Source organism: Apium graveolens, chromosome 1 (assembly GCF_009905375.1).
Source record: "Apium graveolens cultivar Ventura chromosome 1, ASM990537v1, whole genome shotgun sequence".
In the NCBI taxonomy this organism is placed as follows: Eukaryota; Viridiplantae; Streptophyta; class Magnoliopsida; order Apiales; family Apiaceae; genus Apium; species Apium graveolens.
Genome location: NC_133647.1, coordinates 165,934,404 through 165,950,198, shown reverse-complemented (window position 1 = coordinate 165,950,198; position 15,795 = coordinate 165,934,404). Strand labels below are relative to the sequence as shown.

The 15,795-nt window shown below is 35.8% G+C and overlaps 3 protein-coding genes across 4 annotated transcripts; 2 read left to right on the top strand and 1 right to left on the bottom strand.

The window, feature by feature from the left end:
• Positions 1-701: 701 nt before the first annotated feature.
• On the bottom strand, positions 702-1,724 carry LOC141710796 (F-box/FBD/LRR-repeat protein At1g51370-like). The gene has a single exon (XM_074513326.1). The coding sequence runs from the start codon at positions 1,722-1,724 to the stop codon at positions 702-704; it is 1,023 nt and encodes a 340-aa protein (XP_074369427.1).
• A 6,664-nt stretch (positions 1,725-8,388) lies between these two features.
• Positions 8,389-8,880, top strand: LOC141710786 (uncharacterized). Its single transcript, XM_074513315.1, has one exon. The coding sequence runs from the start codon at positions 8,389-8,391 to the stop codon at positions 8,878-8,880; it is 492 nt and encodes a 163-aa protein (XP_074369416.1).
• A 1,384-nt stretch (positions 8,881-10,264) lies between these two features.
• On the top strand, positions 10,265-15,496 carry LOC141721742 (beta-glucuronosyltransferase GlcAT14A-like). Of its 2 annotated transcripts, none has more exons than XM_074524820.1 (10): positions 10,265-11,168; positions 11,239-11,284; positions 12,899-12,974; positions 13,068-13,174; positions 13,727-13,840; positions 14,101-14,214; positions 14,519-14,598; positions 14,707-14,786; positions 14,868-14,995; positions 15,085-15,496. In XM_074524820.1, exons 3-7 carry the CDS (start codon positions 12,901-12,903, stop codon positions 14,539-14,541), a joined length of 432 nt encoding a protein of 143 aa, XP_074380921.1. In that variant the 5' UTR covers positions 10,265-11,168; positions 11,239-11,284; positions 12,899-12,900; the 3' UTR covers positions 14,542-14,598; positions 14,707-14,786; positions 14,868-14,995; positions 15,085-15,496. The 2 variants fall into 2 exon arrangements, with proteins under 2 accessions (XP_074380921.1, XP_074380912.1); XM_074524811.1 differs by having other exon boundaries at positions 14,681-14,786; positions 15,085-15,495.
• The last annotated feature ends 299 nt before the right edge of the window (positions 15,497-15,795 follow it).

The following is a 15,795-nucleotide window of genomic DNA, read 5'->3' as shown; positions in this document are numbered from 1 at the left end:
CAAAAAAATAATAAGATAATCAAGCCTATACGCATTGTTGAAATACGTAGGAACCTTCACATTTTCCGGATGCGCATACAACTGATTATTTTACCCGGTTAATAGTAATCACGCCTATATCTGTGGTTTTAAGAATTCATTCCCGACCTATATTAAAAAAGATCTGATTCTTCAACGGGTCTATTAAGAAGGCACAAATATTTTCCTAATTCACCCTTAAAAATAATAAAATTTATTATTAACTTCTACATAAATACACTAATTTATGTATAAATTTCAATAAGATATTTTACAATTATTTTAAATTTATGTTTTATTAATATTCCAATTTCATAATTATAGTGATGATTGAGAAATATATAAAAAGCAAAACAAGAAGAAGAAAGATTCTGGAGATCTAATGACAAATTACCGGTAAGTTCCATTTTTAAACATATAATATCCATCGTCAGAAACTAACTTAACCAAGGCCTCAAGTTACACAATTTAATAGCAGTACTATCTTCAGTCAGAGAAGGATGTAAAGGTATTGCTAATATTTTCAAGAGAAAAGATAAATCAGGTTACCTCAATAATCTCCGAGTCAAAAGTGAGGTTCTTAGCATTACAAAGTCCTGAAAGCATATATGCTAGCCGCTGATGATACTGTTTCTTATCTGCTAATTTTGCTGATTCCACGCCCTGAAACCAGCCATTCAACCTTAAATTAAATTTTCCAACTCAGGAACTCCTATTATGGCTGCAAAGATACCAAAAGAAGTGAAGTTGCAGAGTTTTGGTGCTGAAACCGCAATGTTTTTCCAACCAAAATCATAGTATCTGAATATGGTTCTGATAGTGAGGTTCAACAATTGAGGAGGACAAGATATGGAATAATATTTCTGATTTGATGTTAGATATAATGTGAGATTTTGTAGATTGACAAGGGCAGAGAAGATGTCACTCATATTCATATTCTCGGGAAGATATACATCATCCAGTTGTATAGTTGTTAGAGCGGGGAAGTTCCAAACTGTTTTCATGGGAATATTACACTTGAACAGATGGAGGGTTCTAATAGCTGGAAAAGGCAAACGGAAAGAAAAAGATGGATAATCCCAATCATAGAGACAGAGAGTTTTTAGTGCAGGCAAGCACGTAAACCAAGAATCCTTAAGCCACGAATCCAAAAATCCGTGTTTTTCAGAATAACGTGGATGCCACAGATGTAGAGTTGCTAAAATAGGTAAATCCCAATAATCCGATTCGAGTGTACATTCTTCAAGATTTACTCGCAATGTGAGTTTTTCTAAAGACTGAGAGCTGAAAGTGGACAACTTAAAAGGCTCATGATCATCTAATAATTCAAGACTCAAGCATTGCAGATTGCGATGGAATGCATACTTAATAAACTTATCAACTAAACCCTTAGAGAAGCCTTTATTGCGAACACAAAACTTCAATTCCAAAACATTGGATTGATGGTTTCGATGAGACAAAACATGGCGGATAAACTTTGAAACATTTTTAGGTGAAGAGTTTTCATACCGACCGAAATTGAGAAAAGGGAGATTAGTCCATACATGCTCCCATCGTTTCGAGAGAGCACTGGATTGAACAGCTTCTTTTGCATCCAGAAATGAGTAGATTTTATGAATCAGTTCATCAGGCAATCGGCTTATTCTGTCTTCTTCTCCGATTTCTACCGATGATATTCTTCGTTTCTTTTTTGATCGAGACCCCATTTTACAGATCTTTCTGTGACTCTTCACAAGTTATAACGCTTCTGCTTCAAGCGGTGCCACGAAATTTCTTTGCGAGGCCTTCGGTTTCACTGTTCACAAATAGGGCTTTAGTTTCACAAATAGAAATGCTCACTTGCTCGGCCAAGTAACCCGGAGTGAACAAATTGTTTAGCGAATCCCTTAAATTCATATTCATATTCGAATTCATTTAGTTTTTTAAATTAAATTAAATTTGGAATTCGAATTTATTTATTTTTTCAAATTAAATTTGGGTTTGAATTTCTTTAAATTACTAGGGTTAAATTACTAGGGTTTCATATCCCACAAATCGCCTAATTCGAAACCCTTTTCATCAGATCTGGTAATCTCTCTTGATCTCTATCTCTCTCTTATTCTCTGTATCTCTTTTTCTATGTCTCGCCTGTACCTGTATGTATATATGTGGTGTTTTACTAATTGTCTAAGTGAGATGACTGTGATTTGACTTTGCACCTAGATTAGAAATAATTCTAGTGTTATTGCTGAGGTTGAAAGTTGTTAAGGTGAATTGTTGTGTGATCTATGAAGTATTGGTGTACTAAAGTAGTTTTGTGATTGTGTGCTGCTGTTGTGCAAGTATTGTCGTGATTTTTGTGCCAAACTAAGTAGTGGACTGAAGGTGTTTGATATTTCTCTTGAGTGAAGGAGTACTTAACTACTTTTAGGATTGTGGAGTGATCTATAATTTTGAAGTATATAGCAGTTGCTTGAGTAATTGCCTTAGCAAAGTGAATGTGAATTGATTAAGTATCTGGAAGTAAAGGTACTCAAGTTTATTACTGAGATTTAAGTTGTAGTGTTGCTGTGTGTCAATTGCGGTCAGGTGTGATTGGGAACATTGTTGGTTGCCTGGTTGTGTGAAGTAATTGAGTAGTCGAGAACAATTAGTTAAGGAAGGTTAATTTTATGAAATGGTATGAAAGTATAGTTTTTTAAGTCCAAGATCTGTTTTCTTCGTTAAATCGTTGTGTGATTTTTGTTTCATCAGTATGGCGAATGTTCGTGATGCAATGGAAGAAATGGAGGAGGGAATGGCGATGATTAGTTTAGAGGGTGAAGAGGAGGGAGGCTTGGTTTATGAGGAGAATGAATCTGAGTTGTCTGATATAGACGTTCATTGGTGTCTCGTAGGGCATTTTTTAACGTAGTGCTCGATTGATTTTCAAGCCATGCAACACAAGATGACATTTTATGGAGGCCTGGCAAAGAAATGTACGTGAAGGAACTAGAGATGAATCGATACATCTTTCAGTTTTATCATGAGGTAGATATTGCGAGAGTTATCGAGGGTAGTCCATGGACATTTGGGCGATTGCAACTAGTTTTTGCAAGACTGAAGGAAGGAGATAACCAACGTACTATCAGCATTGACAAGATTGATCTGTGGGTGCAGCTTCATGACATGAATACAGGCTTTATGTGTTTAAAAGTGGTTACTGATATAGGAAATTATATTGGGAAATTTATTGAGTCTGATGCTAATAATTTTGTTGGAGCTTGGCGAGACTATCTCAGAATCAGAGTTTCGATTGACCTTAACAAGTCACTGCAAAGGCGTATGAAGCTCAGAAGAAGTGAGGCACATTGGTGCTGGGTCAACTTCAAATGTGAAGGAGTACCTATATTTTGTTTTATCTGCGGATTGATTGGCCATAGTGAGAAGTTTTATGAAAGAATCTTTGATACTCCCTTGGATAAAATCAAAAAACCGTACGGTGTGTGGATGAAGGCTGAACCTAGGAGAAAACACCGATAACAGGTGCGAAATGGCTCAGGCCAGGTGGTCGAATTCCGGTGAATACTCAGACGTTGGAGATGAGGATGAACAACAATAAAGTGGTTACTGAAAATGTCGCTGATGATGGGGATAATCCCGATAAATCAGGTATACAAAAGTATAAGGGTATTCCTCAAAATATGGTGAATCGTGGTGATAAGGCAGGGGGAGAGAAATCATAGGAGAGAAGGGTGCCAACTTTTAAATGAGGAATATTTGAAAAATAATACAGCGAATGAAACTATTGAGGCAAATGAGGAATGTGGGCTGGATATAGTAGACAGGAAAAAGCTTGGGATTGAAGAGCCCAGTTAATATGGCCCAACCGAAAAAAATAACGAGAAGGATGCTGAGATGTTAGACACACAAAATACTTGAATCTTGCTGTCAAAAAATGAGCTATTGGCAGGTGCTGCTATGCAGTCCTGCCAGTCACCATAAGTACTCTTAGTTCGAATTGCCAAAGGATGGGGCTACCTTGTAAACTGCAGTTCCTTATAGACGTGGTACGTCAAGAACAACTTGTTTTTATTTTTCTTTGTGAAACTATTTCTAATAAATCAAAAATGGAGTGGGTAGGCTATAAATTGGGTTATGAGGGTGTATTTGTAGTAGAGCCCCAGGGCAGAAGTGGGGGTCTTGTCATGTTTTAGAAGGAAAAGGATCAAGCTGAGCTGGTTGGTTTCTCGTCATATTGACGTTAATGTTCATATTGATGGGATCAGTTTGTGGCATTTGACTGAGATTTATGGAGAGCCTAATAGATCACTGAGACGGAGTACTTGTCAAGGGATGCGAATTTACCGTGGTGTGTGATAGGGGACCTTAATAATGTTGTGTCTGTTTATGCTAAGACTAGTGGATCACAATACCCAACTTGGTTGATAGATGGTTTTAATGAAGCGATTCATGACGCTGGCCTTCGGGACTTGGACTTAATAAGACATCAGTTTACTTGGGAGAGAGGGAGGAACACACCAGATTGGATAGAAGTTAGATTGGATAGAGCTCTTACAACAGAAAACTGGTTGAATACATTTCCAATGGCCAGATTATATAACTTAGACGGTTCAACATCTGATCATAGTGCTATTTTTGGCGATTGGTACAAAGACGCACAGAAGTGGTGGTAATCGATTCAAGTTTGAGAATGCTTGGCTGACTGATCCAATGTGTGAACAGTTAGTGAAGGATGGGTGGGATGCTGGAGCAAGTTTTACTGTGCAACAAAAGATAGCAGTGTGTAGTGCTAAGTTAGCGGTGTGGGGTAAGGAAGTGATTGGGAACTTTAGTGGCCGTATAAGGGATTGTAAAGCGATCTTGAAAATATTTCGAGGGGGTAGGGATGACCAGTCCAAGGTCCAGTACAATGAAGCTAAGAAGCAGCTGACATTTATTTATAACCAACATGAAATTTTTTGGAGACAGAGGTCGAAGCAAATCTGGTCACAAGCGGGAGATCATAATAGTCGATACTTTCATAGATTTTCCAGCAAGAGGAGGAGGAACAATCAGATAATTAAATTGAAAAATGAAGATGGGGAGTCGGTGGATTGGGAGAATGGCTTGCCTGAGCTAGTGGTGCGTTATTTTAATCTGTTATTCCAGGCTTCAGAGTCGAATTGACGAGAGGTTGTGGAGAATATCCATACAACCATTTAGAGAGAACAAAATGAAGAATTGCTGAAACCTGTAGAGGAAGACGAGGTTAAAACAGCGCTATTTCAAATGCAACCTGACAAAGCGTTAGGTCGTGATGGAATGACCCCCGCATTTTTTCAGAAGCATTGGAAGATTGTTGGCAGAGATATTGTCCAGTTGGTGAGGGATTTTTTCAGTACATGAGAGCTTAATACTGAACTAAATGCTACCAATATTGTTTTGATTCCAAAAAGGAAAGGCCCCACTATGATGTCTAAACTACGGTATATTTCCTTGTACAACATCCTTGTGAAGATAATTACAAAGATAGTGGCAAACCGATTGAAGAAAATGTTAGAATCAGTAATTTTGGAGAATCAAAGCGCATTTATGTCTGAGAGGCTTATTTCAGATAACATTATGGTGTCATATGAAGTAATGCACTACCTGAAAAGGAAAAGAAGAGGCAAAGATGGTTTTATGGTGCTGAAACTCGATATGAGTAAAGCGTATGACATAATCGAATTCGACTATTTGCGAGAAATTTTGAATAAAATGGGTTATGATCAGTGGTGGGTTTATTTAATAATGTGATGCGAGTGCTCAGTTTTCTATCATGTAACTCATGCAAGTAGAGAGATGGGTCATATTTTCCCTGGACGTGGTATTCGCCAGGGAGACCCACTGTCTCCCTATTTGTTTATTTTATGTGCGGAAGGGCTCACGGATTTGCTATGAAAGTTTGAGAAAAATAAGTTGATCCAAGGGGTGAAAGTATGCAGACAAGCTCCTAGTATAAGTCATATGTTATTTATGGACGACACTTATTTATTTGGAAGGCTAACACAGAGTCAGCAAATTATATTTTACAAGTGCTGCATATATTCAAAAAGGGGTCAGGGCAGAAAGTTAATCTGGAGAAATCATCTGTTTTCTTCAGTACAAACATGGATGATACGAGGAAGACTCTAGTAGGTCAGGTGCTGCAAATTAGAGAGGCGGGAGAAAAATTTTTGTATTTGGGATTGCCTAACATGATGAGCAAAAGTAAGATAACTACATTAGGTTTTCTGAAGGACATGATGAAGCGGGGGTAAATGTATTTTGCGTGATGGAAAAGAAATTTTACTTAAATATGTGGCTCAATCGATCCCAACCTATGCGATGAGTGTCCTTTTAATCCCGAATGAAATATCGAAGAATTTGGAAAGAACTATGGTTCAATATTGATGGAATTCTAAGGACTATGATAGTATATTCATTGGATGAGATGGACAATGCTATCAAGACACAAGTTTATGGGAGGAATGGGATTTAGGGACTTGAAATATTTCAATCTTGCTATGTTGGCGAAATAAGGATGGAGATTTCTCTCGAATCCTTCATGTCTAGTGAGTAAGATTTACAAAGCGAGATATTTCCCAGATGACACTTTTCTTGATGCTACTTTGGGTAACAACCCAAGTTAAATTTGGAGCAGTATTTTCGAGGCAAAAGATGTTGTTGCTGTTGGGGTAAGGTGGATAGTTGGTTCTGGCAATGCAATTGGCATAGTGGGACATCCTTGGTTGGGCGACTCTCAAAACCCATACATAACATCGACTAATTCGGGGCTGCTGCATAATAAGGTGTCATCTTTGTTTGAGATTAGTCATCGAGCTTGGGATGAGAATATTTTACGTGATATGTTCAATGATAGAGATCAGGAGTGCATAAGAAATATTCATATTACTTAGGAAGGGGAAGATATGTGTTATTGGAAGGAAGAAATTCCGGGTCAATTTTCTGTGCGTACTGCATATCTGTAATATCCCATAATTTTTAGAATTCGATTAATAATAGAATAATAGAAAAAAGTATTAAAATTAGATAAGGACTACGATTTAAAATTGAATTAGAGTAATGGGCTTAAAATTTGGATCAGATTCTAATATGGATAACTTGGAGGTTAAGATATATGGTTTTGTTTCGTTATAAATAGATCCTTTTCATTTTTCTCGTCTTTAATATCAAAATTCGTAGGACTTTTATTCATAAAATCAGAAATCTTTTAAAATTCGTAGTAAATTTATCGTAAGTCGGAATTCAGTAATCTTGGACTTTTTGGAATGCTATTTTCGTTCTCTATAACTTTCGTGTTTCGTATTTTTTAAGAAAACGTCGTTTAGAGGGTCAAAAAGGCTATATTCAGATCTGGTCAGATTTTGAGGTAAGTTTTTGATCGATTTACTATTGTTTACAAAATTGTGCGTTGTACGTATATCTTTCTTATCAGAACTTGGGATAAGTGATAATATATATCAAAGTATTATATGTTAGAGTATATATATTGTTGTGTATGCATGGTGTGATTCGACGATAATTTGAGATCTCTGATTTATGCCATGGTTTGTGAAAATATCGAATAAGAACTTAGGACCGCAGTCACCGGATTGTAGTGACAGTTTTCAGAAAATTTAGGACTGTTATCACCGGGTTGTTGTGGTCGTGGCATGAGTTATTGATTTTGAATTATTGTTTACTATGTGATTATGTTTATCGTATGTATTGAATAAGAATAAGAATAAGATTGTGCATCGAAATTGTTTGTTTCGTATACCATATCGTATATTGTATATTATTTTATTATATGTGTATATGTTATTTGGCCTACTAGTTGGATCGATTATTTTCTTACTGGGCTTCGTAGCTCATTCTTTCAATTTCAGGTTTTGTCTAAGATTTCGAGTTGGATGACACTGGTGTTCGACGATCTTAGTGCTAAAGTAGATTGATTTTTGGATTTTCGCTTTAGATGCGCTTTCATGTAATAGTATATTTGTAATAGAATTTTGGTTTGATAATTGTATTTTGTATTAGTTTTGGTTTAAAATTAATAGTCCGGAAGTGCGGGCTGTTACAATATTGTATGATCCAGAGGCAAAAGGAAAGAAGGAATGTTGTTGGTAATGATCATTTCTGGAGGAAGACTTGGAGAGTTAAAGCTCCACCAAAAGTGATGAATTTGATGTGGAGGTCTTTGTCCTCTTGTCTTCCAACAAATATGATGTTTCGAAGCAAGCATATGGCTGTAGATGGTATTTGTCAGGTTTGCAAAAGAGAGGAAGAAACGATTGTGCATGCTCTATTATTCTGTTCTGCTGCAGTTCAATGTTGGAAGCTGGTAATTCCATCATTCCAGTGGTCTGAGTTTCAGAACTTAAATCAATGGTAGGAGCTGAAATTGCTGCAGTTTGTTGGTCTATTTGGAAGGCGAGGAATGAAGTAGTCTGGCAGAAGAATTACACTCGTGTTTATGTCATAGTTGCACGATCCAAGCAATATCTTGAGCAATGGAAATTTGCCCAAAATAAAGCGTCGATAATCTGTTTCCCTAATTTGGTTGAAAGAGATGGAAATAGCGTTTGGGTTAAGCCACAAAGGTCAATAATCAAGGTATTGGTAGATGCAGCGACAGTTAGTGAGTTTAACTCTTATGGTGCAGGCTTGGTTGCGAGAGACTCGTCGGGTGGACTAGTGCTAGCAAAAATGATGTATAAGACTGTTATAGTCGAGGAAGCGATGACAGAAGCTATGACCATTAAAGAGGCCCTCAGTTGGATCAAGAGTATGCAGTGGCAGGGGGTGGTGGTGGAGTCAGATTCCCTTGTGGCAGTGAAATCTTTTCGGAGTAAGGTGCAGTGGACGTCGGTAGTATAATAACTGAATGCAGGAGATTGGTGCAAGAGATTAACAAAGTAAATCTGTTTTTTATTAAACAATCTGCTAATATGGCGGCTCATGAGTTAGCTCGGTTGTCATGTTCTTTTCCAGATCAAATTTTTGATAGGAGTTTTGTTCCTATTGGAGTTGAAGTTGTATTGCAAAGTGATTTGAAATAGTAATAAAAGCTTGGTAAAAAAAAACCCTGCACATGTCGGACTGTTGGACTGAGTCAGGATATCTTAAATATCCAACCGGTTTGTAGTAATTCTAATTTAATAATAATATACTTTAGTCGAGCCCATTAACATAAAATGACTTATGGCTTATAAGTTATGTACAATTTGATCATCGAAGAAAAGAGAATACAATTATGTGGTATGTTGCCGAAGTTTGTAGTATATTTCCAGGAAAAGACTCTTAGAGAACTATACTATGTTTGTACGCGACAAATATTTTAAATAAGCACCTCTTATTTATTCTTGATTCTTGTTGTTTGGATAGGAATTGTAAGTTTATTCGCTCCAGATGACCGATATAAACACAAAGAATGAATGGCCCAATTTGTGTCTCTAACATACATGTCATTCGTAAATCTTAGCCCGTATTCCTGATTTAATTTGAGGAGAGTTGTTGGAGTGAAAAATTAATTTTTTATGTTAAATAGCTAAGAGCCATTTTAATAATATTATTTATAAGGAGGATGCAAATTAATTGTTGGAGTTGCTCTAAGTTATGTACAATTTGATTATCAAGAAAAGAGAATACAATTATGTGGTATGTTGCCAACGTTTGTAGTATATTTCCAGGACAAGACATTTGGAGAAGTACTATGTTTATATGCGTCGTAAATAAGCACCTCATATTTATCCTTGATTCTTATTATTTAGATATGAATTGTAAGTTTATTCGCTCCATATGACCGATATAAACAGGAGAATGGCCCAATTTGTGTCTCTAACATAAATGTCATTCCTAAATCTTAGCCCGTAATATTCCTGATTTAATTTTGACATAATTTAAAGATAGAGAAATAGTTGATTCAGGTACTCAGCATTTTAGCCCGTACTCCTGGTTTAGTTCCATTTCAGATTTCTAACTATATGACCTTTGTAAACAAAATGCATATCATGATCGGATAGAAGAAAAGGTGCAAGTTGCCACAAGAAGTTTGGAATTTTCCAGATTTATTAAATTTAGAATTGGATATGATGTACCTTTACCTCGGAATATCGCTGATGTCTTATGTGCACTTGTTAATGTGTGGGATGTCATGTTATATTTAACAAGAAGGTTCATCATACACAATTTCACTATATCTTATCCTCAATTAGCGTGCTTAAATATTGGTACCGGATTACTTGCACCTTCTAGTTATCATTGTAGAATTATGGTCATGGCACCGAAGCTCTGCAAACTTTGTTGCATCGGTATCTTTTAGGTCAAATTAAATATTGATGTGTTGGAGAATGTATCTATAAAAGTATGGGAAACAATACAAACCAGTTAAATAAGGCAACACTGGAAGAGAAGATAGTAGCTTATCGTCTTTTAGTAATCATGTTATCAAAATTGATGAGTAGTGCCAAGATCATTACTCTCGACTCTGCTACCATTGAGGTAATTGTATATCTTACTTTTGTGATTCTCTAATCAAACTTACATTGTTTCCTAATAAAAGGTGAATTTACACTACTAGAAATAGTAGATACGACATCGGTCCTTAGACATCGGCATGTAATGCACCCGATGTTGAAATGCAGTTTAACATCGGTTTTGTCAAAAGCGATGTTGAATACGCATATTGACATCGGTTTCACTTAGTAGCCGTTGTCTATCTTCAGAAATTAAAAAGGCCACAAATATGTTTTTAACTTTGACATCGGTTCATTTTGTTTACCGTTGTCTATGGCCTTTTAAAAAAATAAAAATTACTTAACTTCCCCTCCCCCGCTTTTCAGTCCACTTCCCCCTTTAATTTTAACAAAAAATTCACTTAACATATTTTTCCCCCCTTTTCCAGAAAACCTCCCGCGACCCTCTCATCTCTCCCCGACCCTCGCCTCTCTCGTCTCTCCCCTCCTTCTCTCTTAGTCTTCTTACCTTTCTTCTCTCTTCTTACCTTAGTCTCTGTTAACCGTCTCTTCTCTCTTTTCTCCGAAACCCTAATTTTAGCCCCAAATCTAATTCAAGATTTGGAGCTTCAAATTAGAGCAAATTAAACATGAAATTGAGCTAGTATCTGGAGGTTGGGGCTAGTATCCGGAGGTAGACAACATAATAAGGTACGTAGTTTCTCTTGCGTTACTATTCAGCTTCTGTAGTTTCTCTCTAATCTCTCCCAATCTCTTTCAGTCTCTCCCGGCCTCTCTCTGCAAACTCAACTCAGTAGTATAATAAGGTACGTGGTTTTGGAAAAGGGCAGGTGTTTAGTGTGTGTTTCTTGGAATTTGTGTGTGTAAGTGTGTTTGAGATGGGGTTTCTTGATTCCTCGTGGGATTTTGTGCTTTGATGTTATGGTGTAGTGGAAAACAATTTTTAAAGTTCTTTGCATTTTATATAATGTGTTTTGTTGTTAGTTTTGGTAATTTAATCGTACGGATTTATGGATTTGCTATATATATGATGTGAGCATATTTTATTTAATTGTGCTTGTTATTAAACTGGTGATGATGAATAATAAATTACATATTCTATGTGAAATTAATTGGTTAAATAAATAATTAATATCACTTTACTTGTGGATCCTAAAAAAATATTGGTACCGTTTGTTTGGATACATTTGTTGTTTTGTTACTTGTATGCCCAGTGATTGATACTCCTATTTGATGTTATCTTAGTTCTAGTTGACTCATTGCACTTTGACATGCTCATTCAATTGTTGATATATAATAAAAATTGCTACTAAAGCAAGCTTAGGTTGTATAAAGTTGATGTTGTTCTACAGGATCACGTGTCTATGAACACTGAACTATAGATAGGTGCAATGATAATCGAAGTCTGGACGTGCGCATAAGAGGCTGGAAGCCTTAAAAAGTTACTCTGGTTTCACTACTAAAATTATGCAAATTTCTTGTGGTGATCAGTAATATGGATTTCAATATTGTTTTTGTTTTATCACTTTATTCTTCCATAGTTTGTTCTGAGTAATCAAGCGAATGGCGCTGAATAGAGTAAGAAATGTATGTGCTTAACCTTTCGTAGTGATCATAAAACTAGTGAAGGGGATTTTATATTTACATATCTAGTATGTAGGACTAATAATTTTAAACTATTGTTATCTGGAAAGAATTGCCAGCTCTATAATAGATTTACTCTAAATTTCCTGCTTTAACTGAGAGTTAAAAGTATTTCCAGTTGACATTTGCACCAATATTAATTGCTACGAAAAGTACTTCGCGTAAAAGTCAAGCATTTTAAAGGGAACTTAAAAAAAATGGTATTAATCTATTTTACTGCTGTTATTTTCAAATAATCCTATGCATAGTAAAAGATGCTTCAGACATCCTTGCTACATGACAATCCACATATGGAGATTTGTGTTGAATTATAACCTAGAAGTGGAGATGGTGAGCACTTTCTGGTGCAAACCAAAACAATTCAGTTGTAATCTAAGGCTCCATTTACCATTTTTTTCAGGGGATATTATACGGTATTTGTTTGGAGTCTTAGGAGTTTTCCTGTGTTGTTGTTTATTTAGTTTAGGGAGAATTAGAATTTTTCACAAGAGCATGTTTGAAAAATGATACAGTTCTAAGAAACCAACTCCCCAATTTATAAGAGGAAAACGCTTTCCAGATTCCTTACTTTTTTGCAGCATTCCTCTTAACGTTTTTAAGTGATAGTAAGGTAATTGAAAAAAAGAGAGCTTATTATATACATTTACTTCCATATTTGCTTCTATATCCTATACATGTTTATATGAGGGCCACTAATTGGCAAGTCTTGCAAATGATTGAGGTTGCGCAATGATTTAACCTGGTCTCCTTTCTAAATTTGTTTTCTTGTTCTGCAGATATGTTTCACGTGTTCTCTAATATATCCAGAAATCTTAATTTTGTAGAGCATACACAGATTTCTGGGTGGAAACTGTAAGTAGACTTACAACTTCACTACTACAACATATTTTCTGTAATTAAAGTAAATTAACGTATCCTTTGATCATTTGCTTGGAGAAACCATAGGGCAAAGCCAATAATTGTTGATCCCGGTGTTTATATGTCTAAGAAATCTGACCTTACTTGGACTTCCCAGCGCAGATCCCTCCCTACTACTTTTAAGTTATTTACCGGTAAGTTAACACATAATTCACAAATTATCTGTGAATACTGTAATTACTTTTAAGACTGATGTGAAGTATTAGGGACAAGTTTACTGGTTCGTTGGTGGTTTGGAATATTTGTTTTGTCTCTGTTAGGATGGTGAAGTTTAAGACTCTATGCAGGAAACTATATAATTTGTCTTTCTGTTGGTTAAGTAGGCCATATTTCTTCACATGTCCGTAGCCTCTATAAAAGCTATAAAAGCGTTTGTGTCTTTAGTCACTTTGACCAATTACATCTAAATCTTTGCAATAGATAACATTGTACTTTTAGTTTTGATGTGATTAATTGGTACAACTCAGCTTATTTCAGTCAATCAAATATCTCCTGTATAATTCTTCTGTCTCTTATTAAATTTGACTGCTAGAAAGGTTTCCTTTCTGATCAGTATCATGCTGTTCCAATTTATTGTAGTACGATTTTGATGCTCTTCTGTCTGCAAAGCCTTGATTGTTTATATGTTTTAGTACCTTGTCAACTGTTTTTTAATGCACATGTCCGTTGGTCTATTCCTGATCCAGGTTCAGCTTGGGTGATACTCAGCCGATCCTTTGTTGAATACTGTATATGGGGATGGGATAATCTTCCACGGACAGTCCTAATGTACTACACGAACTTTGTCTCCTCTCCGGAAGGTTATTTTCACACTGTTATCATTGCACTTTTTTTTCTGTACACCTTATTATATAAGTCTATATTTTATTATCAGCTTTTGGTGAAGATAATTTAATTCCTTGTTTTGGATTCGGAGATGGTATTTCTTTATTTCTTATTTCACTGTTAGTGCTAAAAGTATGACTTATGATGATGTTTGTCGTCAATGCAGCGTTCAACCAATGGTTGGTTGAAATAAGTTGACTGAACCAAGGACTTTAACTGATTTTTTCATTTACAGCTTCAACGCATGACCAAGAAGTGTTCAGTTTCTATCCAGATGAGAAATATTATGATGGATTCGAGGAAGTGTTGACACGATATAGAGAGCTAGTCCCACAACTCAGACTTACAGGTTTGGACTTGACTAAATTAATATTCATTTTCTTTTTGGTTGGCGCTAGTATCTTATAACATGGTGTCGGTTTATGTGAACATGTCCAACTTCTTTTGCTTCCGTTATTGAAATGGAAATTACTATTGTTGAACAAAGTCGTGACCAGCATCATGTTTCGTAAATAATCGCCGAAGGGCAGGTATTATAAAATTATAGTCCGAGAATTGTAATTTATTGAAACAAACATGTCTATGATTGCTTTCTGAATACATATATGACAAATGGTTTTAATGTATATTTAACAATGTACCTTTGATGATAGGTGACAAAAAGTATCGATACTGAACGTGGTCTGCTAAGCCATCAGGATAGAAAAACTGTAGAGGCAATTGTGAAAGCCAGGTGATTTTGGCAGTCTAACTTTTTCTTGATGATGATTTTGATACCAAAACACCTACAAATGTTCTTACATTTACTTTTACACTGAATACCCCTTATCGATCATATTAGTTGGTGTTGGGGATGGATCCTGGGACATGATGCGAGAATTTGATGACAATATACCTGCTCGAGCCTTTGACAACTTTTAGGCAAGTAACAGGACTCTCCTAGCTACTTTTTAAGTGCTTGCATTTATGTTTCCGTTACTGATTGATTTCTATTTTCTATAGTTTGTCAATTTTACAGGAATTATGTCAAAGAATCTGAACCGATCCAGGAAAGAGGCAGAGTTCGCTCTTGCAGCCTTAATGGAAATACCTTCCCAATATAAAGCAACACTAGAGCTTAATATATTGAAGTATTACTTGGACTTATTCATAATTAGTAATAATTTTAGATTATCTTTTTTTGGTTTCATTACTTATTATATTTGCATTTATCCATCAGTGCACAGAGAGGCAAGGCAATAGATAGGATTCCTCTACTCCCACCTCACTACGGCATGGCATCTCGAGGGGAATCAAAGCCTTCATAGTCAACTATTTTATGTCCGAGTGGATCTTCTTCATATAAACAAACTTCATCCGTCCCTATTAGGGAGCCTCCAAGTTCTTCAGCTGATGCCAATGTAAGTGCATTCCCAGTGGAATTTCCTACTGTATCACTTCTTACTTTACTGTTGGATCTGGTATTATAGGAATCTTCCTCCAGATGCTGTCTACCTCCAGATACTACCTCCGGATACTATCTGGTGGTACATATTAACTAGTCAAATATGTTTAGAATGTTGGATGTAATAACTTAGAATTTGGGTTTTATTGTTTTTAGTTGGGATGTTTATTTTAGACTTGGAAAGTAATGTCCGAATTGAGCTCTTGTTGGATTGAATGTTAGTAAATTTGGTATCAATGTATACCTTTATGTTTTTACAAATTTGGTTGGATGTATTGCATATTGTTGGTATTTTTCTGGTTGAAAATGTAATTGGTTCCCTGGGCTATTAATAGTACCAGGATGGCATATGCAATTTACAGTACATTAACATCAGAATGGTAATTTAAAATCGATGTAAAAATGAACAAAAGACATCAGGTGAAACAATATTAAAAGAAAAAGAACTACAAAAACCAATGTCAAATATAGTCATTTGACATCGGT

Excerpts from the sequence above, each read along its gene's own strand:
- LOC141710796 (XM_074513326.1), bottom strand. The coding sequence starts at position 1,724 with ATGGGGTCTCGATCAAAAAAGAAACGAAGAATATCATCGGTAGAAATC.
- LOC141710786 (XM_074513315.1), top strand. The coding sequence starts at position 8,389 with ATGGTAGGAGCTGAAATTGCTGCAGTTTGTTGGTCTATTTGGAAGGCG.
- LOC141721742 (XM_074524820.1), top strand. The coding sequence starts at position 12,901 with ATGTTTCACGTGTTCTCTAATATATCCAGAAATCTTAATTTTGTAGAG. Across the intron at positions 12,975-13,067 it reads CAGATTTCTGGGTGGAAACT|GGCAAAGCCAATAATTGTTG; the intron begins GTAAGTAGACTT and ends GAGAAACCATAG. Across the intron at positions 14,215-14,518 it reads CCCACAACTCAGACTTACAG|GTGACAAAAAGTATCGATAC; the intron begins GTTTGGACTTGA and ends CTTTGATGATAG.